Source organism: Aspergillus pseudotamarii, assembly GCF_009193445.1.
Source record: "Aspergillus pseudotamarii strain CBS 117625 unplaced genomic scaffold BDV38scaffold_9, whole genome shotgun sequence".
In the NCBI taxonomy this organism is placed as follows: Eukaryota; Fungi; Ascomycota; class Eurotiomycetes; order Eurotiales; family Aspergillaceae; genus Aspergillus; species Aspergillus pseudotamarii.
Window position 1 is genome coordinate 434,588 of NW_022475023.1, and position 27,017 is coordinate 461,604.

The following is a 27,017-nucleotide window of genomic DNA, read 5'->3' on the forward strand; positions in this document are numbered from 1 at the left end:
CTCTTTCAGAACGTTGCAGCGCAGCGGCGGCTTTTCTGGCGAGGATCTCTCGGAGTTGGACCCAATGAACGCATGGAACTCGTCGCTAGGCCTCGGGACATCGGCTGGGCAATCACATCCCATAGGTCGCCTGGTATCTGTGCCTGCGCCATCGCCGTAATGGATATTGACGGCATGCTTCTCTTCAAACATCTTACTCGGAGATAACACCCGCAGTGACGTCAGGGGCGGCTGTTGAGATGAGAAATTCCCTCATTCTGAGAAGGGGGTGGAGGGCATGAGGGAGGGCTAGCGAAGATGGATGGTTAAGACAAAGAGAAGCGAAGGGGATAGGGGAGGGAAGTTGAGAGGAAACGCAACAGTAAATCAAAATTAAATTAAAAATAAATAAATAAATAATAATAAAAAAAGAAAAAAAAAAAACCCCCTCCCCAACTTTTCTTCATGTGCTGAATGGAATGCTTTTGAATGTGTCATGTTTAATCGGGCGTTGTATGTATGTACAGTATGTACATACTACATAGTATTTCTATTTTGGCAACGATGCTGTGGAGAGATGTGGATCCAAGATTCACGATATTCTCCATATTCTCCAGCTGTCAACCAAAGATATCGACCATAGTTCTTCTCCACCATACCTGAGGCATTCATTCCTTCCCATGGAGCGTATTATTCGCAGTACACAATACGGTCTGTACGGTACTTACTTGTACTATGGCACAGAGACTCTGGTCCATTTTTACAAGACACCACGCAAGTGCAAAAGGTAAAATCGAAGTAATCAACGTACCGGGAAACGTAAAGGGTAAAGCCACCACCACACAAACAAGGAAAACAACCACATCATCCCCCGTAACCACAGCCACTCTCCCAATCTTCCTTTTCGATGATATCAACGACGATCCGAAGATAATTGTCAGGATGTCTTCCTGCGCGTATCCACTTTGATACCCCTCTACTGCGCATCAACTCCACCGTCTTCGAGCGATCGAGCACCGGCGTCCTATGGTTTACGACTCGGTGGGCGCCTTGATCACTGCGTCGAGCAAATCAGAATGTGGCATCCCTTCAGTACAAATAATCAATCACAGCGTCGCTGCCTGGAATGGACCGGAGAGCACCGGTAAACTTTCCTTTCGGTGGAGTCTCTTCCTGGAGCACGTTAATGCATGATTCCATTTCTAAAAAGGAATTCGTCCAGGAGCGGTTGATGTAGGAGCCACGGGTTGCATTGACCATGAACCAAACAATGCTGCTCTTCACTCCACCCGCTGTGCCCTGTCTTTATATTAATGGCTTCATCCTCGCGACCTTGACCCTCTCTCTCCACTTCACTTGGTCAATCAGTCCCTCTTCCTTCTACTAAATACTCTTAGAGTGCAGCCCATTGCTGTTCTTGTCTGGACGATCGCGGTACTGCTGCATAATCCCGGTCTTCTCTTCTCTTCTCTTCTCTTTCTTTATCCCATTGTCTGGTAGAATCTCTGCTCATTGATTGTCCTTAATCTTGGATTGTTTATCGAGCTGTGTTTCCGTTTCTCGGGTTTGAGACCATCTCGTTGACAGAAGTGGTGATCGATCTTGAACGTTGACGGTTTCGCCTTCTGCCGGCCGGTCCCACACAGGTCACTCCACAACCTCCACTATCTGAGGTCATCCCGTAGTTTTACCCACAATAATAGGAACGAAGATGACGACCACCGACGGTCTAGGCACCCAAAGGGTCCGCCGGCTATCCAGCTTGGACGCTGTTCGGGCCGACCTTTATGGCGGTCCCAATGTGATCGTTCCTCCCAAGCATTTGATGGCCTCCGTTGACTCTCACGAAACGGCTATGGAAATGGAAATGGCCAAGCAACACCTAGAAGATGAGGTTTCATCTGATGAGGGGTCACCCCGCGTTGCGTCCCCCGTCCTGCGAGGACCTTTGACCACCACTGATGAGTTTGCGCTGGCCTTTGACATTGACGGTGTTCTTATCAGGGGAGGGGAACCGATCCCCGCGGCCATTGAGGCACTCAAATATATTAATGGTGCCAATCCATATGGAATTAAGATGTAAGCATTTCCTTTATAAACTGTTCCCTTCCATTAAGTGACATTGTCGACGAAATCGAGTGCTATGACATAAACTAAAAACCTGCCCCTCTTCTAGACCCTATATCTTCGTCACAAATGGTGGAGGCAAGACCGAAGAAGAACGATGCTTGGATCTAAGCCGGCAACTCGAACTGGAGGTCTCGCCGGGCCAATTCATTTGCGGCCACACTCCCATGCGGGAGATGGCGGCGCGGTACAATACCGTCCTTGTCGTTGGTGGTGTAGGTGAGAAATGCCGCATTGTAGCTGAGGGCTATGGTTTCAAGGATGTCATTACTCCCGGAGATATCATCAAGACAAGGCACGACACTACTCCATTCCGAAGCTTGACAGAAGAGGAGTACAAGAACTCTCGCGTCCGCGATTTCAGTCAGACCAACATTGATGCCATCTTCGTTTTTGCTGATAGCCGAGACTGGGCCGGTGATCAGCAGATCATTTTGGACGTTCTCATGTCGAAGAATGGACGTCTCGGTACACGCTCCGAGACCTTCGACGAGGGCCCACCCGTATTCTTTTCTCACAATGATGTCGTATGGTCCACCTCTCATGAACATTCTCGTATTGGCATGGGTGCCCTCAGGGCTTCTCTAGAGGCGCTCTACAAAGCCGTCACTGGAAAGGACCTACAGACGATTGCTTTTGGTAAACCTCAACTGGGAACATATGAGTTCGCCACTCGACTCCTTCGCCAGTGGCGCAAGGACACCCACGGTATCAACAGTCCTCCAAACACCGTCTATTTTGTCGGCGACACCCCAGAGTCAGATATCCGCGGTACCAACGAGTTTGACAAGATCAGTGACTCCCACTGGTACTCAATTCTTGTTAAAACGGGTGTCTACCAGGAAGGTACTATTCCCCGTTACCCGCCCAAGAAGATCACCGACAATGTGCTGGGAGCTGTCAAGTTTGCCATGGAACGTGAACTCAGCAAGCAGGCCAACGAGTCCGCCATCGCAGATGATGTCGACTCCGGTATCGACTCGGAATCTGCTAGGAACCATTGATTGCCTTTCACTAGGAAACTTCCATATTTTACGTTCATCAACATTTACATTTATATGATATCCCATGTCATCGATATACTTCTTATATTTTGTGCTGTGCACAGTTTGTTTTCCATTTAACGATGCTTTATGATTCCCTTTTATGTCAGTCTGCTTTCATCTTTGGTTGCTTCAACACCATTAGATTCGGTCTTCCTCTCAGATACGAATTGCCAGAGATCCTGGATAGATGTCATTCAGTGCGCATTGATCCTAGGATGATAGTTTAGGTTCACAATACCACGAAAGCCATTTCGGCGATCAAATTTATGAGACCCGATAGACTTCGTGATTGATTGAGTTGTGAATGGTATATCTATCAGCATGCTGTGGACAACAGTCTAAAGTTACAAATAATAATAGCTAGTCTATAGCAGCAAACTCCATCTCTCCCCACTAAACGTCATTGACGACACATAAGCACGCCCTTCATGGTATAGTAGAGACTCAGATGTAGAATATCTGACGTGACATCGAATCAGCCTCCTACAAGCACTGTAGTATCCGTAACGCCGAGGCCATGTTTGAAGCCTCACACACACACATCGGGAGAGACGGAACAGGCAATTCCGAATATTAAGTTCAATAGCACTACACCATGTCTATAATATGCAAGCAGACGTCACGATTCCAAGAGGGGGAGCTCAGCGGAAGAGGTCATCTACTAGTAGTATGAATTTGTCTGAGCGCGAGAATAGTCCGGGACCTTAATGGAGGGCCGGTCTTGCCTACTGTTGGACCGGAGAGTGTATTCGTTGCAGTGAGTTCAGCCTTGCGCTTTTTGCTTGGATATTGTGAACCATGGATATGCTCTACTAGTAACGTATACAGCAGGTTGATATTGTCGGGGATGAACCATTGACCCCTCATGCCGAGAAGCGGACACGCACCGGCGTCGTGGTGGGCGCGGGGCGGCGGATCCATTCAGAACGCTTATTAGTAACCGTGTACTCTGTCGATATTTCCTATACGAGGACTCGATGGGGTGCAGTTATGCGACTATTTCCGCACCCCGCATTTTCGATGGGTCCCCGTTTAGATCTGAAATTCAGAATCGAGCCAATGCTTGATGACTATTTTGCCTTCGTCAAAGCCCGGCTTAGCTGCCCGCACGATGATCGCTGCATGGCTATGCCGGTGGTTGTGGATGTAGACCGGGTATTTGCGGAATCCCACGGCGTTGAGCGACTCGATTATGGTGGTCTGGGCTGGCGTCAGGGCGAGGGTGGGATATGCTCGGCTCTTCTTGCTGATGGTATCACCTGTTGTTGCTTCGCGGGCGCTGTTTGGCTGGTCATGCTTTGGTGTTTGAGGGTAAGCTTCCTGAATGGTGATGGAGGAGCCAGGTTTGTGCTCTGCAGCTTCTTTAGCTTTCAGACTGGGAGAGTTTCGTCGCCTGATTGAATCTGCTGGACTGCTTTTGCTTGTGGTGGAGACGTATTCGGGGTCCTGGCTGAACCCAACGTCCTCGTAGGCTTCTTCTATGGCGCTTTGCATTTCCTTTACCATGACGTGAGGCAACCGGTATCGTCTGAAGAGCGTTGCGCTCTCTCCTTTATCGTGTAGCCGGACTCGTTCTCGACTGTGGGACCACTGGGAGATCGAGTGCAAGAAGAAAAGAGGAAGGACGACGGATAAGAAAAGAACAACCAAGGCCCAGAACAAGGCCGTGGTGAAAAATCTCGTTATTTGCCCCCATACACGCGATCCCAATGGCAAAGTCTCTTTCAGCTCCGCCGAAGGCAGAAAGTACATATCTGGGTCAATCACAACAGACTCATACCCCTTAACATAGTTAATCTGCGTGTCGCCCGGATCACGAAAGGGATCCACCATCGAAAGCATGGTAGTATAGAAGATGGTAGTGCGATCATTGGCAACATTTCCATAAAGACTGCGATTCTTGAACTTCGTCAGAGCCCGCACGAAGATACTATCCGGATCCGCCAAAATGCTAAGCAGCGGTCGCCCCGAGTCCCCAAACGAGTCAACCAAGAACAACTGCTGCGCGGATATAGACCCCTGCCGGGGCCCTACGTTATTCCAGATATAGCCCCAGACGCCCTTTCGGGGAATTCGCACACCAACATGTGGCGACGCGAAGGTTGTGAAATTGACTGGCTCTAGCTTGTCGAACCACCCTCGTGCGTCGAGTAATCCTATTGCATATCTAGCCAGCAGGCCTCCGAATGAGTACCCGACGATACTCAGTTTTCGGATAGGATGTCCTTTGTCAGCTAATGTATTCAGCGTTTCTTCAATCTCGTGGGCCACTCGCTCGCCGCCGACTTCGGTCCCATCGTACGTGAGATTTCCGACGTTTCGCTCTGTGACTAGAACGTGGAGGCGGTCCTCACTGTATCGCTGTCGCAGTGACGCTGCGAGGTGGTCCATATGAGAGGGGTTACCCCAGAATCTGTCATATTATATGTTAACAGATGTGGTGGTCGAATCGATCCGATGTCCTTACCCATGGATCAAGACACAAAGGTGATCGGCTTTCCGCGGAACCCCGTCCGCATCCTCATTGTGGTTACTCGAATCCATATTTCATAGACAATTTGCTAGTCACGATTCAAACCGTTATTCTTCTGTTTTATATACTTCCCACGTCTTGTATATATCTATGTACTGTATATGTTGTGAGTTCCTTCGATGAGCATCAACGGGTGTTCTCCGTCGTATCTACAGGTGATTACCAAGCAGGTGTCTGCCTAAGCCAGCTCCTGCCCTATGACAGGTCTGCTTGCAATGCTGCTCATGTATATGGCTTTTGTATATAGGTTGGGAAGAAGGAGGAAATGTCTATCAATGACAAGGTGCTGAGATCCTACTACTTCGCCTAGTCAGGGACAGATCATGATTGATTGCTAGATGCCGAGAAGTGCAACATCGAACGCAACACCAGCAGATGCCGTACGCCGGAGCGCTTGGGCCAATCAGAGCCTTTCAGATCAGGCAAATCACGTGGGCGTATGCTTAACACATTGACACCTTCATTATAGAAGACTGGTGAAGATCTTGATGAATCTGGAGGTTTCGCCGGGTATTTATGGGTACACTAATGAGAGGTCATGACTATCATTTTGGTTTTACTGCTGTGTATGTGGTGTAAATAGGAGTTTGTGATTCTAGAGTTTCTATGCTAGAGTTAAACAATATATATATATCAGGCAAAACAGCAACTTAGGTAGATGAGCACGGCAGCCTACATTTCGCAATCACCCCATTCCCTGTATCTCATAGCATAGTAATTCTCTATTATGCGAAGTGCTTCCCAGCTACAAATTCATAGTATATACGTATCTATCGACTACTGCTATACATCAACGTTGATGCCTTACCAATCCGGCAAGAGATTTGCGGCGTTTGCATCGTTTGTTTGAAGGACCGCCGATTCACCACATATACAGCTCTTTAGATCATGCACTTCATTGTACTTGAAGGTATATATGCTATATACTCTGTCTTCCTTGCAGATGAGGTCACCGAGATTTTCTTCGATGCAGTAATTCATTGAAGCTGACTGGAACTTAGAAAGCGCTGGGGTTCTACGTCAACTTCTCATCCAACCATTTAGGCCAGATTGAGAACACCCAAGAACAAAACATGCTGGAAATGACCAGCTCTATTTTGTTCACCTAGATTGCACACGCGATTGGCCTGAGAAGTCTGTGGTCATATTCCTGTAGTGACTAGCTACACCTCAGCAAGGCCTCAAGGATACGAGCATAAATATCATCACTTCACATTTATTTCATATATGATCGGCCTAGAACCACCTTGATATCGTGACAATGTTTGCTCCGCTTGGCTTATTCAAGGATATCCCCTGTCCTCAGGGCCAGGAATGCGCTCTCTTAACTTGCATGTTCTCTCACGAAATCACCAACCCACCCGCAGAGGTCGACAAAAGCGCCAAGAGTACGCAGTCAGAGAAGGAGCCTACAACTACTCAGGAGTCTCCGCCACCGAAGAAACAAAAGCTGCAGGTAACGGCTGAGGCTGACAGGGTGAAGAAGGAAGACAAGCCTTCACTTTCGCTTCAGTACGAAACTAGTGATCAAAGAGTTACACCAGCAAAGAAGGTCAGCACCAAGGCCCAACCAACAGGCCAAAACCCTGCGAAACTCCATTCGATATCCAGGGACATCTCACCGCCTCCTTCCAAAGCAGAGCCTTCAACAGCGAAACATGATGTATCGGCATCTGCAAAACCGGAGCAACGACCTCCGCTACGCAAGGCTCCTCGTGAGAGTCTGAATCCTAGGATGTTGGCCAAAGCGCCGGTGTCTCATGGCGTGCGGCTGTCTATTTTGACGAAGCTTCATGCTGCTATGTCTGCTTTGAATGACAAGATAGCAAAGGACAAAGAAAATAAGGATAAAAGCATAGTCCTTACCCCAAATGAGCTCATCACGATGGCTCTAGATGAAGAGGAAAAGACGGCAAAAGGGAATGCGAGTGTATACGGCAATGTCATCAAACTCCGCATCGTTAAACTCTCGAAGATGAGCAAAGAGGATTGGGTGAAAGATGTCAAAGCTTATCTAAATGAGAAATATTACAAGACAGCACCGAGTGAAGCAGATCAGAAGTCGGCTGTTCTTACAACTGGCCTGAGCATCAAAGAGGAAATAGCAATTGCGGGAAGACTAGTCACGCCTCTTGAAGGATTGGAACAATATGGCTATGTGACCAAACCGCCCACAGATGAAGAGATTGAGGGCGCAAGAAAAGGGGTCATTGAGTCTAAAGGATGGGAAAAGTGTGACCGATGTGGTGGACGATTCCAGGTCTTTCCTGGCCGCCGTGAGGATGGTTTGTTAACAACAGGAGGGCAATGCACATACCACCCTGGCAAGCCGTTCTATCCTCCGAAGAAGCGGACAGATCATATTACTGGCCACAAGGAGGCCTACTACACTTGCTGCAATGAGACCCTAGGGACTTCTTCTGGATGCACTAAAGGCGATACCCATGTCTTCAAGGTGTCGGAGGCCAAACGACTAGCGTCCATTCTTCAGTTTGAAAAGACTCCAGTGCAGCCAGATAAGGGCCCCCTTCCACCAGTATGCTTCGACTGCGAGATGGGATACACCACTTTGGGGCTGGAGCTGATCCGGCTCACTGCTGTTAGTTGGCCCGAGGGCAAGGAGCTCCTCGATGTTATTGTCAGGCCCATGGGGGAGATCCTCGACCTCAATTCGCGGTTTTCCGGTGTTTTCCCCGAACATTACAATAACGCGGCTCCCCATGATGGCTCAGCTGCACCGACCACTGCATCTGTCAGCGAGGATGGAGAGGTTAAGTTAACGCCTTTACAGGTGATGGAATCTCCCGCGGTAGCAAGGACTTTGTTGTTCAAGCTGCTACAGCCTGAGACGCCTTTAATTGGCCATGCCATTGACAATGACCTCAACGTTTGCCGTATTATCCATCCTACCGTTATTGATACCGTTATACTGTACCCAGTGGGGGCGGGCCTACCCAACCGCATGAGTCTCAAAACCCTATCCAGGAAATACCTTGATAGGCACATACAGACTGGAGGGAACCGTGGGCATGATTCCAAAGAGGACGCGATTGCTACAGGGGACTTGGTCCGGGTCAAGGCCGCAGAAGCCTGGAAGGTGTTAAAGACGAAGGGATGGACTGTCCAGGATGATAAACTTGTGCCTCCTCCCGGCGTAACAGAAGATACTGGCCCGATATGGCGACTTGGACTTGGAGCCGGGCAGAAGAGGACTAGCTCAGATTTAGGTTAACTTAGGATGGCCACATCATAGCTGACTTTACTATATGATACCCGACGAAACGCAATTTCCGTGCAAACTACGCGAGAATGAAGGAACAAATGGGTGATAGATGGATCAATTCAAATCTACCAGTCGTAACGTCATGAGTAGAAGTCTTACACCAACACGGGGATGTGACGAGGCTAGCCATGGAATGCCGCCTTTTCAGGTTGAGGCAACCCGGCGGGCATATCACGCCGCAGAGCCGTGCTGATGCGCTCCCGACCAACCGCATCTATATACCCTCCAGACCGGACCTATAGCACGGACTCCCATTAAGATATCGCTCCCGTCCAAATCTGGAAACCCCCTGATGTGAGCGTACTCGAGCCTGGCCGATTTTTTTAATTTTTATCCGAGAGAGGAGACATTTACTCCTCATCCTCGTCAGCCTCCTCGCTGGCGACGTTGTAGAAGCGGAGCTCGTAGACACCCTTGGAGGTGGCGACAACGCGGAGCCAGTCACGGAGCTGCTGCTTCTTGAGGTACTTCTTGGTCCTGAATGGCCGTCAGTATTACGGGTCGTGGCTATCATGCGACGGATGCGAGGCAACTTACAAGTACTTGAGGTAACGACCAGAGAAGGGGATGTGGGCAACAACCTCGATCTTGCCATCACCGACCTGGGAGATGACGACCTTGTCACCGAGGTTGCCGACACGGCCCTCGACCTTGATGCGGTCGTGAAGGAACTTCTCGAAAGCGGAGATGTCGAAGATCTTGTCGCTCACGGGCTGAGAAGCGTTGATGACATACTACAGAGATGACATGTTAGCGATCATCGAGTCGTTGAATTAGCTTGCGAATCGATTCCTCGACATACCTTCTGGGTAACCTTCTGGGCCTTACGACCACGAGCCTATTCACCGGAAGTTTGCGATTAGCCTACTGTTCCATAATGTCGAATCCCCAGGGAGTCCATGACGATATCCTGCACAAGCTAATGTGAAGAGGCCGTCTGGCTGCCGTCTCAGGGGGAACAGCAAAGCAGTTTCAGGATTGACAACATACAGTAGCGGGAGACATTGTGATTGATTTGAGGGGGGTTGGTGACGAGGGAGTCTTGGTCGCAAAGAGATGAGTATCCTGCGCCTGGAACGAAGATTGCAGAGGGATGGAGATCTAAAACTTCTCGCTAGTGGAGCCTTCGATAATCCCACCGGCGAGTGCGTGTGACTAATCCGCATTGGGAAGCCATACTAGGGCTGTAATTGTGATTAGGGTATCTGGCTGTCATCTGACCGCTTGTCTTACTAATAGTTTGTACCGTTTGTTTCCTCGCTTAACTAGGAACGGAAACACTAGTTAACTAGTGCCGCACGGGCCACTGTGCCCTTTCTTTAAATACTCCGCCGACCTCCCGCTCTTTAGAATTTTTTTCTTTTCTTCTCCAGCTCTCTTTGCCTTTTGGCTTAGATCAAGTGTAGTATCTGTTCTTTTCAGTTTAATCTCTGAAAGTGTTCCATAGGAACACAACATTGATTAATCTTATTTTTGGTCTCCGTGGCAGGGCCCCTGTGCTTGCGCATGCCTTGCCACACAGTGTCATCGGGCTTACACTACCCCCGATAGACGCGAACTCCTTTTTCATCAATTTAGTCGGTATATCCGGCTGCTTGGAGAAGAAGGCGTTGGTAGATTTCTCGACTTCAGAACTTAATTGCATCTGTATAGAGCTGGTACAACTAATCATTTGTTTCCTTTTGCAGTAGAGCCTACTTCTCACGTGATATTGAATACCATTTCCTGCCCAAATCACTCGCACTGTACTCAACTTTTTGGTATACTTCACTCTTCACTCAGTAACTCTATAGCGTCACCATGGGTTCCGTCGTCCTTCCGCACCTGCGCACCGCTTGGCACGTCGACCAGGCCATTCTCTCTGAAGAAGAACGGCTCGTTGTATGCACCCAGCCATCGCGTGTCGAGATATGCGCATACTGATAAGTACGGTTACAGGTCATCCGATTTGGTCGCGACCACGATGTCGACTGTAAGACCCCTCGCTGTATGTACAGGTTACAACGACGTCCTAATTGTCCTCCAGGCATGCGCCAAGATGAAGTTCTTTTCAAAATCGCTGAGCGGGTCAAAAGTGAGTCGGGTACCCTCACCCAACTATCACAGGAGAAAAAAACTTCCGCTCTCGCAGCTCCAAACTAGCTCTACCACGCACGAAGTGCACTTTTGAGATCCACGAATACCTATTAACAATCCATCTAGATTTCGCCGTGATTTACCTTTGCGATATTGACGAGGTCCCCGAGTTCAACACCATGTACGAACTCTTCGATCCAATGACCATTATGTTCTTCTATAGGAACAAACACATGATGTGTGATTTCGGTACCGGTAATAATAACAAATTGAACTGGGTGCTGGAGGATAAGCAAGAGTTGATCGATATTCTTGAGACAATCTACAAGGGTGCCAAGAAGGGACGAGGTCTCGTGGTTAGCCCGAAGGGTAAGTTTCAGTTTTCTTTCCAGTAATTACATTGATGTAGAGCTAATTGATTTATAGATTACTCGACGAGGTACCGGTACTGATTTACTTCAGTCGGTGGTTGGGCTCTGTGTTCTCGGGTCCAATATTAGATAATGAAAAATGTTTATGACGTATATTTATATTCTTGGTTTAAATTGTAAGCGTGATCCATAAGGCGATGATAGGATACCGCATACAATATATTGTTTATCAACCATCAGTCAGTTCTCCATCTACCTTATGAATTGTATATGATGTTGTTCTGCTTCGTACGTATTCTAGCCTAGCAGTTAATGATGTCAAATTCATTATTGATGGCGTATATAGCATAGTTAAATAGCTGCCTATAGGTTTGCGATGACACTTACAGTAGGTAACATAAAGGGACGAGGCACTGCTTTTACGCCGGGGTATGGCTTGTTCCTCTGTAATCGAGCGGGGAGTTATAGATACTATTCGAAGAGTCCTCGGTTCGCACTACGCAGCCGGCCCCCGGACCCAGCCTCAAGGTTAGATCCGGAATAACATAGCCTGGTAATGGGGGCTTAGACTAAGTTCGGGGATGACCCGGCTCTCCAGCGCGAAAGGGCCGGTAGGGACTGACGAATCCCAGTCGTATGACTCTAGATACATTGAAAGATATATTCCCATCGGAAATTGCCAAGAGATGTGTTTAGTGATGCGGAATCTTGTCTTCTAACTTAGGACGTATGATACCTATGAATGATTACATGAAAAGAGGAGGGAAGAAATTATCCTTATTGATGGGCTGAGTGGAGAGGAGGAAAACATCTCCCAGGATGTATAAATGTATTGCATAGCATGCGTTCGCTACTGGGAAAAAGTACAGTCAAAGGTGTCCCAACACACACTGTGATTAACTGAGTAGGAGGTTCAGACCCACCTGGAGTAACTTATCTTCTGGGGACCGGATAATAGCTCTTTAATAAGTATGTTGTGTCGTTTCAATATTAGACAGCAGTTGATAGAAACTGGAGAATCATCCAACTACGGCCAACAACACGGACGATCTCAGGCCCCACAATCTCTTCACTGTATTTTTACCTGACGTAAGGTCGAACCATCCCCATCAATCCCACCTACACCAAGAAAACATAAAACAACAAATCCACCCAACCTAAACACGAACCAAAAACAAAATGATCGACCGCACCATCTTCGAAAGTCTCCAGTCCAAGATCGACGAAGAGGCTGCCGTCCGCGATGTACGTGCCAAGCCTTTTTCCGTTCGAGCTCCAGAGAAGTCTCAAACTGACCCATTCCAGGAACTCCATGAGATAGTACAGACGCTTGCCAGAAATGGTCTGTCTTATCAATGTCACAAACTCTCTGTTTTCCCTTGATTAAATGGGAATAAAGTATGTTCAGAGCTCGGATTAACATGTTAGAATAGGACGCTCCACAACGGCTATTCTCTCTCGGGCTCATTCCACACCCTCAGATCAGTGTAAGTAGCTCCCTCAAAAAGGGGAAAAAGAAGAATAATATGATAACAAATTCAGTGAAACCTGTCCTCGACGAGGCGACAAAGGAAATCCTCGCCCAGAAAGAACAAGTCACTCGGCTTAAGGCCTTGGCTGACAAGCACCCGTTCTACAAATATAACGGCGTGTGGACTCGTGAACTGCAGAATCTGGTGTGTTACATGTCTCTCCTTCCTTCCGAGATATAGTAATGAGGACTAATAAGTGAATTAGGTATCGTCTATTGAGCTCTGTGCCTACTTGGGCGGGCTTGAGGAGTACAAGAGTAACAGCGCCGCGTCGTTCTTGACTATTGAGGAGGTTGGGAAGTTTCTTGATAGTATGTTCCTTGCATGGGAGGTTCCCATTCTTCTTCTATGATAAATTTCTATGAGATTGCTTCAAATGGTGCTGATGTGGATGTTTAGTCCCCGTCAATCTTAAGGAACAAGATGCGTTCCACCTCACGATCGAAGAGTATCTGCTCGCTCTGATCTCTATGGTCGAGGAACTGGTTTGTTCATCTACTTTCTATTGGCTGCTTGTCTTAGAAGGCGCTAACTGTCATAGTCTCGTCTTGCTGTCAACTCGGTCACTCTTGGGGATTACGCACGGCCGGTGCAGATTGGCAGTTTTATCAAGGATCTGTTTGCCGGGTTCCAGCTCTTGAACTTGAAGAACGATATCCTGCGCAAGAGGAGTGATGGAATTAAATACAGTGTATGTTTATCCATTTTCGGAAAGTATGGGTTGAAGTAATGCTGACACCTCCGTGTAGGTCAAGAAGGTTGAGGACGTTGTGTATGACCTTTCTTTGCGGAACCTGATCCCGAAGGGCAGTGATAACGCTTAGTTTGTGAATTAACAAAGTCATCGTGGATTAATGCATAATGGCGATGAATTTATAATCTCATGACACTAGCCTCATGGTAGTGGGCTGGAAGTGCCCCGACGAAAAAAAAGGTACATACAACGAGCACTATTAAGATACATGTAACGAAGCATGGTATAACATATGGACTCCCAATCACTGAAAAAACTAGATTACGACAACTTAGCCTGCTCAGCAGACTCTCCCTCCTTAGCCTGGGCCGAAGCTGCAGTTCCATTCTTCTGAGACTTCTCAATCTCCTTGACGATGGTGTCCTCGAGCGACTCGGGCTTGGTGGTACTGGCCCAGCGACCGACAACCTTGCCCTCGGGCGAGATCAGGAACTTTTCGAAGTTCCACTTGATGCGCTTCAGGCCCAGCAAACCGGGTTGCTGCTCCTTCATCCAGGTCCACAGGGGTGAGGCCTCGTTTCCGTTCACATCCAGCTTGCCCAACACGGGGAACGTAACACCGTAGTTCAGCTGGCAGAAATGTTGAATCTGGTCATTGGAACCGGGATCTTGGCCGCCGAACTGGTTGCAAGGGAATCCGAGGATAGTAAAGTCTTCGGGGTACTTTTCCTTAAGCTTCTGGTAGAGTTTCTCGAGACCTTCGAACTGGGGAGTGAAGCCGCACTTGGAGGCAGTGTTGACGACGAGGATGGTTTTGCCCTTAAGCGGGGTGAGTGGGAAAGGAGAGCCTTTCTCTATTGGAGGACAGGTCTGTTAGCAGGAGTCCCATACGTGATACAAGGAGATCGACAAGGAGACTATCAGCAGAAACGTACTGTCGACTGGCTCAAAGTCGAAGAAGGTGGTTGCGGAAGCCATGGTGTTCGTACGAAATGCGCTTAAACGAGGTTGTTGATGATTGAGTAGCTTAGCGGAGCTTGAGAGCGCTGAAGAAGAATAACTGCGCGGCGACCTTGCGACAGGGCTGGTTATATGTGCGAGGAAGTAGATTGGTGGTTTTTGGGATGATAAAGCACGTAAGACAATAGACGCAGACGATAAGGTTGATCGCATGCTCCGAGGGTAGGAATGGTGTGGTTTTATACACCGATCATGAGGTTTTGAGGAAGTATGTGAGGGGCGTGACGGAGCAAGCACGGCGCCGAGCCGGCATGTCATCATCGTACTGCGGGTGATTTGCCCGTTTGGTACACTTCGTCAACGGAAATGCATCTTCCGGCTAACCGAATTGGTCATCTTTGTCATCTTTTTCAGTCCAGACCTGTTTGAAGGCGCTATGAAATCTATAATCGACTCCCCATCATTTGACCCGTGGGTTCTTGTGGGGTCGGAAATAGGAATCTAGTCGCTGATTAGTGATCATGTGCGCATAAAATAAGAATTGATTAAAGTTGATCAGAAAAGCATGGCTTGCGGGTCTCATCTCTTTTCCAGAATTCCAAATACATGAAACAGCCCACATCAACCCAGACGATCCGATGTGCTAGCCTCGGACAACGGGCCTCGGGGCAAGGAACACGCCAAGAGGTGTATATACTCTTTTTGGTTCACATGCTGAGGAGCACCAAGAGTTTATGCACTCTCAAATGACACGAACCTCGTTCATAATCCCATGTATAGTTAAGGTGTACGTATTACACATCTATCGAGACTTGGGCTGTTCTAGAAACTCAATCTCCTGGTGTAGTAGTTCGGCATTTGAGGCAGACCTCCGACTGACTATCCTTGGGTATACAACGAGTAAGATAGTAGTAGCTGTCGTCACCCCCATCCAGGGCTATGGAGAAAGATAGGAGCAATTCTAAAGTTCACTGGTTCGTGTCTTTCATCCGCGAGTCGAAAAGTAAAGTAATACAAATAGACAACATTCAATAATGAACGGAAAGCCATTCTATCAACTGAGGATATATGAGATGCGGTGGGGCTGGTCTTAACAGATAATATAAACAGTAGCAACTTTTGATATCACAGTTAATACTAACAGCAGAGACTTAGTGATATTGATATATGAGTTGATAGTCCAGGCGTAGGCACTTACCTTAAGCATACTACCCCAGGCGGTAATCAGATCACCTGCCAAATACAGTTAAACTATCTTGGCAGCTGCCATTGCAATTCGCCGACTCTTTCACAATACTTGCCCACTACCATCTAAATGGCATCTCAAAAAGATACATCTCATCAGCTAGCAGGACAATATGTTTCATGAGTTCAGTGACTTCGTTCAGCAGTCTGCCACACAAGGCTCAAACCCCACAAAAAATACCCGCTCTCAGCCAAAAGTTAATCGGTCTTGCGTGGAGTGTCGCCGAAGGAAGATTCGCTGTGATGGTGGGCTTCCATGTGGGAACTGTAAGTGGTACAGAGTAGAAGGACGGTGCGAATTCCCGCACCGCTCAAAGAGACATACTGTTTCTGTCAAGTACGCTGCTTCACTAGTCTTAATCTTATCTATATACTGACTTCGGTCAAGGTCAGCTGAAGAGTTAACCCGGACTGTGAACCATCAGCGGATTATCTTGCAGAAGCTCTTCCCTTCTTGTTCCTTAGACACCCTCATATGTCTATCTCGAGAAGAACTATTGCAAGTCATCGTAGCCAAAGGACCGACACGGGATGTCGCCGCCACTACTGAGCTAAATACCACAGTGATCAGGGAGAGCGACCACAGCGATGAGGATCGGCAGCTTGAGGAGAATCGGAAGCTGTCTAAGGGAACATCGAATGTCTACGATGATGTCAATGGCTTGTCACTCTCATTCGATCGACAGCAGACTAGTTTAGGGATATCATCAGTCAGGTTTATCCTACGCCTCATCGTTGAGCGATGGCCCACCGTGAGAACGAAATTATATCAGAAGAGATGTCGTTTGGAATTTCAGCACCAATCATATCCGCATCCGCGAGGACCTCGCGAAACCATTGGGTCAGCGCCGGTTAGCATGATAAATGAGCTAGCCTGCATAGATGCGTATTTCAAAACTGCCAATTCCATTACCCCAATGATCAATGAGACACAGTTCCGCAGAGAATACAGCAGTGGGGTTCGGAAAGATGCTGGTTGGCTTGCTCTCCGTAGCATGGTACTCGTGGTGGGATCAATCGCTGCTAGCGAGGAAGGAAGCCAACGTAGTCATGCACTTTATGCGTCTGTACGACAGCATATCGGGCTTGAGAGTTTTGGATCCGCTTCTATTGAGGGTCTACAAGCTCTGTGTCTTTTGGGAGGGTACTATCTACACTATCGAAATACGCCAAATATGGCCAGTGCCGTTCTAGGCGCCGCATTTCGAATGGCAACCGCGCTTGGTCTTCATAAGGAGCCCATAGAGCTAAAAGTTCTTGAAGAGAGCTTGGAAAGCCATTTTGCAAGCAGAGAAGTCCGACGGCGCACGTGGTGGAGTCTCTTTTGTCTGGATACCTGGGCATCCATGACACTCGGACGGCCAACATTTGGCAGATGGGATCCAGATACGATGGATGTATCGCCTCCGAAATATGGCAAGAGTCAAAGCCATCGAGATATCATCATCACCGCATTCAGAGCGAATGTGGAGTTTTGCAAATTGGCCACTGAAATCCAAAAACGACTGGCCCAATCAGATCCACCTACGACTGGTGAAATCAATAAATTTGACACTGCTCTCAGAGGCTGGCACGAAGAGGCTCTAACGGCAATCTCGCATGAAAACTGCCCAGATGATTTTATTGTCGTCAGAGACTACATGCGGAATCGGTATATGAACGTTCGAATTCTTTTACTCCGGACTGTACTTCTACGACATGTACAAGATAAGACGCAATTCGAAGATTTGACAGGAGATGATAGAGAAGCTATCGTCAATTGTCAAAGACTTAGCCTCGAGGCTATTCGGAACATTGTTTGCTCTATGCGACCCGACTCATTTTGGGTATGGGGCAGTACCTGGTATCTCTACCAATCCTGCCTTGTCCCGTTGATGATGTTACTTGCCTTTCCATGTAAACCGGAACTAGCGTCATGTCACTCCGAAATTGAACAGGCTCTTGCAGCTTTCAAGTCATTTATACCCTGGAATGCAGCTGCTAGACGATCGCATGATGTGGTTGAAAGCATTTACGAAGCCAGCGAGAATGTAACAAGACTCGAGGTGAGTAGGGGGACTCTACCACCGTTTGGGGAGATGGATATGGAATTTTGGAATCTCGCCGCAGGAGGCTTTGAATATGACTACGAATGGGAATCTCTAATAGACTGGGAGAAGACATCTACCCCTAATGTGGAAGATTGACTAGCTATATTCGGCAACCAATGATGGATTTCACAGGCTGTCGTCTCCAATGTACGTCCAGCATGGGATATCAGAGGAACTGCGGATTCCACGGACGGCGATTATTTGCTTATAGCCAGGGACTATGTCGATCCCGTTATCTTGCAGCCAAATACCATCAGTCTCCTCAAAGACCAAACCCTTGACTGGCTTTCTTGCTGTGATGGACAGCACATTCTCTGCAGAAAGATATTTGACCTCTAAACCCCTGTCTCGAAAGGAGAGGTACTTGTAGGGCTGTGGCCAATCCAAGTCTCGACTAATTATCTGACCATCAACACTTAGGGTTGCGGTCAGCACAAATGCATCGGTCTCTTTCAAACTCAAATCACCACTTGCTATTTCCGTTGTACCGTTGGGAACGAGAACAACCTCGTAAGATACTTCTGGCTGCACATCTGCACCCGTTTGGATTGATATGAAGCGTAAGCTTAACATAGCGCGGATCGGCTTCAAATGGCTGGTCACAGCCCAAAGCTCATATCTCGTTGACTCTGCAGGCTTGGCATGTCCAGATGTCCATTCCTTGTGAGCCCTGGAAACACCAACTGCAATTGGCTTCAGAGTCCGCGATATGACATAGAATGCGGGCTTCTTTCGCAGATAATAGTCTACTACCGCCCACGAAGTTGTCGGCCAACAGTCGTTTAGTTGCCAAACTAAGGCTCCACCACAGAGGCGGCCGTGGCCCCATTGCCGGCGCCAGCCCTGATACGCAAACTTCATAGCGTCGGCTTGAGCAATCTGAGAGAGATGTACGTATGACTTATAAACAGCTGCGATTAGCACTTTGTAGCGCTTGATTTAGCATCGAGGTAGAAAACCTCCATCCACCTACCTGGAAATCTGATTTGACTCGGAAATTCTCAAGAATATATGTGCCGAGTCGTCGCTCGTGGTCTCTGGCCTTGTTGTGGAAGTCCATGGTGAGAGATTGAGGGTACATCTCGTCTTCATCTTCAATAAACTTCTCGATTGTAGCTCGATGCGGGAACGCTTCCATTCCAAATTCACTGACAAACCGTCCGCCAACTTCCGGGAAGTTTTGATAAGGCAACATTGTTCCATGCCAGACTGTGTTGACATTAGCGAAGACTTCTTATTATCGGGGAGTTGCGACAGACTGTTCCACTGATGGATATCTCCTATTGTTGGATCTGATGAATGTTTTCCTCCCCCCCAGGGACTCGTTGGGTGGTACGGTGTAGCGGGTGATTCTTCCTCTACAACCTTCGGCAATAGGTACTCATAGATGTACCTGGCAGGAAATGTTGACTTGAGCCATGACTGCGGATCTTTATCAGTCTCGAAGTTATAGTCGAGATGATACTTTTCTTGAATCTGGTAGTCTTCATTACTTCCTGCGTAGATCACGATGGAGGGATGATGACGAAGATGTTTGACATTTACACGCGCTTCTTCCTCGATGGACGACAAAAAGGATGGATAGGTAGGATACGAGGCGCATGCAAACATAAAATCTTGCCAGACCAGGATTCCGAGCTCGTCACAAGTGGAATAAAAGGCGGAGGGTTCGAAGATCCCGCCGCCCCAGATGCTGAGAGCTTGTCAATGCCAGCTAGGCTTCTGGGTGACGATGTAAAGGACTTACCGGATCATATTCTGATTTCCCTCTAGCAACAATTCGAGCCATTTCCTGTACTTGTCAGGAGTCATTCGAGGAAGGAAGCTATCCCCCGGTATCCAGCATGAGCCGCCGGCAAAAGTGTCAATACCATTAATCCTGAAAAAGAAGGATTGGCCGTGCTGGTCTTTCTCTTGAACAAGCTCTACACTCCTGAACCCGGTCAACTTGGAGACCTCATGTTGTACCTCATGATTGTTGTCAATGAGCTTGACACAGATCTCATGCAGGTCCTGCCGGCCATATCCACGCGGATACCATAATGCTGGGTCTTCGATCACGAATTCTGTCTCTGCAAAACCATCCCCAGTAGCATTTACTTCAGATTCAAAGAGCACCCTACTCAGGAGCAGAATCTTGAAATGAATAGTACATCCTGAACTCTCAGAAACTTGCGCCTTAAGACGACCTCGACATGACTTCAAATCCTGGCTTACTTCGCTCTCAACCCATACGTCTTCAACCCTAGCTGTATAGGTCTCCAACCGAACTGGTCTCCACGGCCCAGCCGTCATCAAAATAGGGCCCCAATCCCAGCCCCAATGATACCCAGCCTTCCGGACCGAGCTCCGCCCGGCTTCCGTTTGATGTGTAATGAACCGGTGCTCGGGATGTTGCTTAACACGCTCCCGTCCACACAACAGAGCAGACTCAAACAAGATATCAAGCGTCATGACGTTGCCAGACCCCGGCACCAAATGTTTCGTGATATCAACTCGATGAGTAATAAACATATTATCGCTTTTTAGGATGGGTTCACCATTCAATTTGACACTCGCGATAGTATCTAGGCCTTCGAAGAGGAGATCACATCGTTGACCAGCTTCCAGCTTTGGTGACACAAACTCGACTCGATATATCCAGTCTCGCTCACCAACCCACTGTACCTGAAGCTCGTTCATCCCAACGAACGGGTCAGGTATCACACTGTGCTGGATAAGATCGAGGTGTACAACGGTTGGTACGTTGCGAACGCTACGCCATGCTTCTAGACTGCTATCGCTGGCATCCCGGAATTGCCAGCCCTGCGAAAGCTCGAGCGACTTGAAGCCGGACATTGTTATCGTTTACTTACCAACCAAGGCTTGCAGCAGCAGAAACACTAGTCCCAGTCAGATTATTTATGAAATATTCAATAGGAGATATAACGGAGGCAAAGGACAAAAAAAACATCATAAACATCAAGTTGTATACCCATATTGAAACCCCGCTCTACTAGATTGACCCCGCAAAATCCAATCGGCCATAGCTGCCAGATCAAAAGAATCTTGGCCTTTTACAGCCAATAAGACTATCTCACTATGTCAAGGTACTATGATATCAACTCCAAACCCCACGTCGACATGGCTGGCACACGGCATTTGAAAACCACGTGTCGAAAACGGCTTAGTGGATCATCCTTTGCATGAGCCATACCGTATCAGACACGGAGTTTTATATTCGCGCATCATGATACCGGGGCGGTACGCTTAGTGCGTAATTTATTCTATAGGCATTGTTGTGCAGAGTAATCGAGCGTGTAGGTAGTATGCATGGGCGTTAGAGGATCACAGTGGTTGGGTCTGCTCTGGCTGATGTGGATGTAGATAGGTATGATTTGAACTGGTTTTCAGGGTATGATGCCGAACGAAAGGCTACACACCCTGCTACAAATTTCGGGTTTGATCATCCTAGATTCTAGGTAAACTCGATTTATGGTAATTGATAATGGTGGATTTGCATTTATGTGTTTAATTGAACTATGTGACTGAATTCATGGGTTCTGTCATGCATATCTAAAGCATTAGAGCTCACATCTTAGCGCGGGCCTTTTCCACTGACTCCGGATTTGACATCGAGCTTCCTGGGTCAAAGGCCTGCATGTCCACAAGCCGGGTATTTACCTGGATTGAGTTTAGCTAAAATATAATGGTCAGGATATACCAACTCACATGCTGGAGTGACAGCTGATCAATACGTTGAACACCGAGAAGTCTCATAGCAGTGGCTGTTTCGTCGGCAAAGACTGCACAAATCAGTTATGACAAGCCCGGTATATGTTCAGCATTTATAGTAAACCTACTCTGCAATGTCCTTTCGACACCCTCTTGCCCACCAGCTGCAAGGCCGTACAAAGCCGCTCGTCCAATCCCGACAGCCTTAGCACCAAGCGCTAGTGCCTTGATGACATCTGTCCCTCTTTGGATGCCGCCGTCAACAATGACATCCAATCGATGAAAGACCTCCGGACAGAAGCGTCTAATCTCCAGTAGGACATGTATAGGAGTTGACACGGTGTCCAATGCGCGGCCACCGTGGTTCGAAAGTACAATACCCCGGACCTGGGGTGCATGTTTTGCGGCGAGGATAGCGTCTTCATATGTTTGAATACCCTTTAGAACAATTGGCAGGGATGTATGCATCCTGAGCCAATTGAGGGTTTTCTCCCACGTGAGTGAGGCATCAGTTCCCCAGACCTGAGGTGATGACGCTGCACCAACGGCGCGCAGTTCTTCCATCTTTTGTCGCTCCTCAACCTCGCGTTTACCGGGAAATGGAGCGTCAAGCGTGAGACAGATGAACTTGATTTCTTTGATTGAGTTGATTTCGGCGATTCGCTTCTCGCTACGTTTCGTGTCTTTTAGGCAATACAGTTGCCAGCCGAAGACTTGGTCTGGATGGGCGTTTGCGATAATCTGCTGTGTGGTCATCGAGGCGTTGTGGGAGATCAGTTGCATTGCCCCGAACTTTCGGCAGGCTGCTGCAATGCCGGCTTCGCCCTGTGGGTGGGCGAGACGAGCCATTGCTGCTGGGGATATGTAGATCGGTAGCCCGAGCTTGAGGCCGAGGAAACGGGTGGAAAGATTGCATTCGCGACAATCTATGAGTACTCGTGGTCTTAGTAGGATCGAACGGTATATGAGATTGTTGTGCACTTTTGTGATGCTGTCGTCCGTTGCAGAGGAGTAATATGCCCAGCCCTTAGGGCTGAGTTTTCTCTTGGCAACTCGTTCGATTTCGGCGAGGTTCAGCAGTGATGATAGCGGTGCGTCTTCGGAAGCCTCTTTAGATGCTGACTGCTTGGAGACGCTTGTTGGCTCCGCAGCCTCTGGTGCGGATGCGGATAGCACACCCAAACATGCCTTAGGAGGGAGGTACTCTTTTAATAGACCTGGGGGATGTATGGTATCATACTCCTCTGTTGCATCTTTCCCAGCCAGGGCTAGGATAGCAGCAGAGCCGCCGGGATGATTTCCGAGAAAGTTAGTGACCTATATTTAGTTAATTGAAATGCACCCTGTTGAGAAAGTTGTCGGATTCTACTCACGTTGTATACTTTGCCGTAGAGGACAACCCAGCAACTATCGGCGGAATTGTGTTTGGCGACTCAATCACGTTAGTACCTTTAACCCTCATACTTTCTCGCTTGGCATAGAATGATTCAATGGCTTACCTTCCGAGCGCTTTATCATAGTGAAGACTTGAAGGATCTAACAAGGCAGCTCCTGGGCTTGATCTGACACGGCGTTAGCGGTCAAGGAAAGCTGGTCCTGCAACGCCTCTAGTATTGCTCGCAACACCTACGAAGAAACCCGGTGCCCCCACGCTTCTGACAAGGTAAGTATTTCAACGAGACCCCCACTACCCCAGTGTTTGACAGACATGTTATAGCACTAGTAATCGGTGTTACCGGGAGGTATTTAATCTTGTCTTTCGGACTAAACCCCAACCAACTGGATTAAAAACCACTTACTCTTATACTATTCGTAGTAAAGTAATGCGAAGAGATTGGACAATGTGGGGATAGACTGTCTGTCAACGGGCAGTCCTAACTTCTTGGCAAAGGCTTCCCCGTGGGGATGTGCCCTAGGTATTGGGGTACTATAAAACAGGCTCTGGAATACCATTGGGACGTATTCTTATTTGCACACCTCAGTTTGGCTTGCACCGAATCTTGCGATCTGATGGTATGGCTGAGAAAAGAAGGAGTAAGGACCTTGATATGGCACCACCAGAACCTGAGCATCTTGAATCAGCTGGCCTGTCAAATGGCAAAGTTCAAGGAGATCCCCCTACCCTGGCAGAAGTTATTGAAAGAAACCGACCCGATCCATGGGGTTCGGGGTATAGAAAATTATATCTCATGTCTGCTTTGGTTTTCCTGTGCTCTACTATGAATGGTAAGTATCTTGACTCCTATGGTCACTCATGACAGGTAGCTGATGCTTGGTTCAGGCTACGACACGAGTCTCATGGGCTCTATCAATGCTCTTCCGAACTATACTGAGTATTATAATCTTCCGAACGAGGGCTCTGTGAGCACTGGAATCGTTTTCTCCATATTCCAGGTGTGAATAACTGCCTATAGGAGACAGGTTGAAAGACTAATCAGACTCTATTAGATTGGCCAGATGGCAGGTGCACTTTTCATCTGGATGGCAGATTGGCGCGGGAGACGAACGCATATCTTTATTGGCTGTCTCGGAGTCTGCGTCGCCACAGTTGTCACCAGTACAGCGGAGAAGCTAAGCGTCTTCATTGGGGGGAGATTCTTGCTGTCATTCTTTGCGACTTGCGCTCATACAGCCTCTCCCTTGTTGCTCGTCGAGCTTGCCCCTCCCCAGTATCGTGGGAGCGTAGCTGGAATGTACAACACACTTTATTATGCTGTGCGCTACCGATTCAGTTCCTATTCTGAAAAGAAGACCTTCTGATTGACTTACTAGGGCTCAATACTCGCAACTTCATCCGTGTATGGCGCCCATCTACACTTGGCACACCGTAGCCATCTAGACTGGCGTCTTCCACTCTGGCTCCAGATGGTATGCCCTGGAATTGTCTGCTTGGGTATCTGGTTTGTCCCAGAATCGCCCCGTTGGTTGGTTCTCCTTCTCTGAAGAAAACGCGAAAAACTAAACTCGTACAGGCTCATCGCAAAGGATCGCCATGAGGAGGCCCAAGCCTTCATCGTAAAGTATCACGCCAACGGCGACGCTTCACACCCAATTGTGGTGCTTGAGATGAACGAGATGAGAGATAATTTGCAACAAGAAGGCATTACGCACTGGCGTAACTTCTTTGATCTTTCAGTGCTTGTCAAGTCCCGTTCTCGCCGGTATCGTCTCATGCTCAATCTGGTCTTTAGCTGGTTTGGACAATTCTCGGGAAATAAGTCAGTCACCTCAGATGTGCTTGTTGATACGAGAGAAAGACGACTAACTTTCCATACAAAGCGTCATCTCGTACTACCTTCCAACGCTGCTGAAAAATGTTGGAGTTACAAATACTGATACTCAGCTCCTGCTCAACATTATCTATGCGTTGACTGGATGGATCGCTGCCACGATTGGCACGCGTTTCCACGACATTGTTGGCCGCCGGAAAATGTTTCTTGGTTCAACAGCTGGGATGGTCATCTGTTTGGCAGTCACGGCAGCAACAGCTGCTGCCTTCCTCCACAGTGGCAGCACAACGGCATCGTCAGCTTCGATCGCTTTTATTTACATATTCGGTGTTGTATTTGCGTTCGCTTTCACATCCATGCAACCTATCTATCCCGGTGAAGTCATGTCAAACGATATGCGGGCCAAGGGTATGGGAACATTCAAACTCACGGCTGGTGCTGCGGGCTTTGTCAATACCTTCGCGGCACCGATTGCTCTGGCAGATGTAAGTTCATAATACCCTTGGCTGTACAACCAGGCTGCCCTTGCGCGAAGGATAACAGCTAACTATGGTAAATAATTATAGATCGGGTACTGGTTCTATGTCTTTTTTGTTTTCTGGGATTGCTTTGAGTTTGTTTTCATCTACTTCTTCTTTGTTGAGACCAAGGGTCGCACCCTAGAAGAACTGGAGGAAGTTTTTGAAGCCCCGAATCCTCGCAAGGCGAGTCTCAAGGTTCCATCGCGGCGTCGCCGTGATGGAGATTGGTAAACATATTGCAATGACGTGAAAATTACGGGTTAATTGGCTTTATAGACCGGTCCTCCTGGTCATCGCTAGAGAGAACAAGCCAATGTATCGGATAGCTTGAAATGTACATATCGAGTAGTCCGGGCATTTGCCTGACCAGTTATCATTGTCGATCCTAGGCCAGCTGAAAAATCATGCCCTGCTTAATTTTGTCGATCTCTGACTTTTTCAGAGGGTCTTTACCGTTGTAGCTGCTCTTCCTGCGTTCTGCACTGCTCATCGCCGTGATGTCATACTGTATTCCTCCAATCTTAGGCTTCTTTCTCTCTTGTCCGTGGAGTTTCTCATACTGCTTGAGGACAGCAGCCCAGCTCCAAGGGTCGTCTTTAGCAGGTGGTAATTCGACTTGATCCAAGGCTTCAACATAACTATCGAGGTCGCACGGACCACGCAGCTCAATGTTGTATTTCTTAGCATAGGCTAGAATCTTTTCGTCCGAGTTATAGAATGCTGCAACGTTGTTCGTCTTATCATCATTTCCTTCGCAAATACCGTAGGCGCGTATGTCAGAAGGTGCGCACAAGTACAAAGCCATAACCATTCCGAGGTTCTTGATTTCCGAGTCAGGGCCAAGAAGTCCCTGGGACTCTAGTTTGGCAAGCATAGTGAGGAACATAGCTAAAAACAGACAGAATGTATCGTCTGCGAGATCTCCATCGTCGACGCTATACCTGTCAGCAGAGATTATCCATAGAATGGGGATTCTTGACGTACTATGCCAAAGGAATGAACATATCACCGAAGATGGCGATACCCACAGCCTCACAAACGGCCCACTGCTCTTTCCAGTCACCTTCGGCCTCTACGAAATCAAGGATCAGGTTTTGCGCGACCTCTACAAGACCCTAGCCTGTGAAGTCGTTGAATACATCCATCTCGAAAACATCCGGGCAGCGTATATCCGCATGAACATGCTGGTTTGTGAACTTCCGCACACCTGCGCGCGTGGCCACCCAGGGATATTCGGGATGGTCTGAAGCAAGTTTGTGGCAAAGGCACATTTTGCCGCCATCGCATTTGGGGTTGGGGTTGGCATCCTCTACTGAGTCCTCAGGCTCATCATCTGCACTGCCCTCTGTCTCCCATTCTTCGTCTTCATCTTCGACCTCACTAGTGGGTGGGCAAAAGCAGACATATGAAAAGGCATGATCATAGTCATTTGTCACGAACCAAGAATAATGGGCGTCCAGGTTGGCGGAGACGCAAGGCTTTGACCAGCGGTTGCTTCGCGGCTGTGGCCGTGGCTGCGTCGGCGCGTCGTTGCTGTTCTTATCGCTTTTGGGACCCTTGCTAGGCATGACAGATTATAGTAGGATTAGAATTGATGATGACTGCTAGGAAAAAAG

The 27,017-nt window shown here is 48.1% G+C and overlaps 12 protein-coding genes across 12 annotated transcripts; 6 read left to right on the forward strand and 6 right to left on the reverse strand.

Moving 5' to 3' along the window:
• Positions 1–1,465: 1,465 nt before the first annotated feature.
• On the forward strand, positions 1,466–3,647 carry BDV38DRAFT_220247 (phosphatidyl synthase). Its single transcript, XM_032052779.1, has 2 exons — positions 1,466–2,058; positions 2,156–3,647. Exons 1-2 carry the CDS (start codon positions 1,691–1,693, stop codon positions 3,108–3,110), a joined length of 1,323 nt encoding a protein of 440 aa, XP_031917137.1. The 5' UTR covers positions 1,466–1,690; the 3' UTR covers positions 3,111–3,647.
• Positions 3,648–5,851, reverse strand: BDV38DRAFT_220260 (lipase ROG1 family protein). Its single transcript, XM_032052780.1, has 2 exons — positions 5,620–5,851; positions 3,648–5,565 (listed from the first exon to the last, which is right to left on the reverse strand). The coding sequence occupies exons 1-2, from the start codon at positions 5,694–5,696 to the stop codon at positions 4,185–4,187; spliced, it is 1,458 nt and encodes a 485-aa protein (XP_031917138.1). The 5' UTR covers positions 5,697–5,851; the 3' UTR covers positions 3,648–4,184.
• A 653-nt stretch (positions 5,852–6,504) lies between these two features.
• rex3 (putative RNA exonuclease Rex3) lies at positions 6,505–9,652 on the forward strand. The gene has a single exon (XM_032063088.1). The coding sequence runs from the start codon at positions 6,947–6,949 to the stop codon at positions 8,915–8,917; it is 1,971 nt and encodes a 656-aa protein (XP_031917139.1). The 5' UTR covers positions 6,505–6,946; the 3' UTR covers positions 8,918–9,652.
• Positions 8,886–10,103, reverse strand: BDV38DRAFT_238631 (60S ribosomal protein eL22). Its single transcript, XM_032053686.1, has 4 exons — positions 9,959–10,103; positions 9,771–9,806; positions 9,506–9,702; positions 8,886–9,445 (listed from the first exon to the last, which is right to left on the reverse strand). Exons 1-4 carry the CDS (start codon positions 9,971–9,973, stop codon positions 9,319–9,321), a joined length of 375 nt encoding a protein of 124 aa, XP_031917140.1. The 5' UTR covers positions 9,974–10,103; the 3' UTR covers positions 8,886–9,318.
• Positions 10,104–10,572: 469 nt separating this feature from the next.
• Positions 10,573–11,627, forward strand: BDV38DRAFT_238634 (DIM1 family thioredoxin-like protein). The gene is made up of 5 exons (XM_032053687.1): positions 10,573–10,849; positions 10,907–10,940; positions 10,995–11,042; positions 11,171–11,413; positions 11,471–11,627. The coding sequence occupies exons 1-5, from the start codon at positions 10,769–10,771 to the stop codon at positions 11,494–11,496; spliced, it is 432 nt and encodes a 143-aa protein (XP_031917141.1). The 5' UTR covers positions 10,573–10,768; the 3' UTR covers positions 11,497–11,627.
• A 737-nt stretch (positions 11,628–12,364) lies between these two features.
• On the forward strand, positions 12,365–13,965 carry BDV38DRAFT_220331 (translin). The gene is made up of 8 exons (XM_032052781.1): positions 12,365–12,660; positions 12,721–12,757; positions 12,849–12,902; positions 12,958–13,091; positions 13,153–13,258; positions 13,347–13,432; positions 13,489–13,638; positions 13,697–13,965. The coding sequence occupies exons 1-8, from the start codon at positions 12,595–12,597 to the stop codon at positions 13,769–13,771; spliced, it is 708 nt and encodes a 235-aa protein (XP_031917142.1). The 5' UTR covers positions 12,365–12,594; the 3' UTR covers positions 13,772–13,965.
• BDV38DRAFT_279529 (glutathione peroxidase) lies at positions 13,963–14,619 on the reverse strand (the record flags this gene model as incomplete). Its single annotated transcript, XM_032059046.1, has 2 exons — positions 13,963–14,495; positions 14,577–14,619. The coding sequence occupies 2 exons, from the start codon at positions 14,617–14,619 to the stop codon at positions 13,963–13,965; spliced, it is 576 nt and encodes a 191-aa protein (XP_031917143.1).
• Positions 14,620–15,940: 1,321 nt separating this feature from the next.
• On the forward strand, positions 15,941–18,515 carry BDV38DRAFT_238644 (transcription factor domain-containing protein). The gene is made up of 2 exons (XM_032053688.1): positions 15,941–16,183; positions 16,235–18,515. The coding sequence occupies exons 1-2, from the start codon at positions 15,960–15,962 to the stop codon at positions 18,030–18,032; spliced, it is 2,022 nt and encodes a 673-aa protein (XP_031917144.1). The 5' UTR covers positions 15,941–15,959; the 3' UTR covers positions 18,033–18,515.
• On the reverse strand, positions 18,048–20,885 carry BDV38DRAFT_297239 (beta-mannosidase). Its single transcript, XM_032063089.1, has 4 exons — positions 19,684–20,885; positions 19,196–19,629; positions 18,910–19,145; positions 18,048–18,836 (listed from the first exon to the last, which is right to left on the reverse strand). The coding sequence occupies exons 1-4, from the start codon at positions 20,772–20,774 to the stop codon at positions 18,063–18,065; spliced, it is 2,535 nt and encodes an 844-aa protein (XP_031917145.1). The 5' UTR covers positions 20,775–20,885; the 3' UTR covers positions 18,048–18,062.
• Positions 20,886–21,397: 512 nt separating this feature from the next.
• Positions 21,398–23,395, reverse strand: BDV38DRAFT_220366 (FMN-dependent alpha-hydroxy acid dehydrogenase family protein). The gene is made up of 6 exons (XM_032052782.1): positions 23,281–23,395; positions 23,150–23,212; positions 23,024–23,082; positions 21,779–22,967; positions 21,648–21,721; positions 21,398–21,599 (listed from the first exon to the last, which is right to left on the reverse strand). The coding sequence occupies exons 2-6, from the start codon at positions 23,166–23,168 to the stop codon at positions 21,507–21,509; spliced, it is 1,434 nt and encodes a 477-aa protein (XP_031917146.1). The 5' UTR covers positions 23,169–23,212; positions 23,281–23,395; the 3' UTR covers positions 21,398–21,506.
• A 270-nt stretch (positions 23,396–23,665) lies between these two features.
• BDV38DRAFT_268776 (general substrate transporter) lies at positions 23,666–25,632 on the forward strand (the record flags this gene model as incomplete). Its single annotated transcript, XM_032056838.1, has 7 exons — positions 23,666–23,876; positions 23,932–24,011; positions 24,099–24,365; positions 24,423–24,574; positions 24,623–24,868; positions 24,930–25,365; positions 25,447–25,632. 7 exons carry the CDS (start codon positions 23,666–23,668, stop codon positions 25,630–25,632), a joined length of 1,578 nt encoding a protein of 525 aa, XP_031917147.1.
• BDV38DRAFT_238650 (uncharacterized protein) lies at positions 25,122–26,959 on the reverse strand. The gene has a single exon (XM_032053689.1). It carries the CDS (start codon positions 26,285–26,287, stop codon positions 25,787–25,789), a length of 501 nt encoding a protein of 166 aa, XP_031917148.1. The 5' UTR covers positions 26,288–26,959; the 3' UTR covers positions 25,122–25,786.
• Between the last annotated feature and the right edge of the window lie 58 nt (positions 26,960–27,017).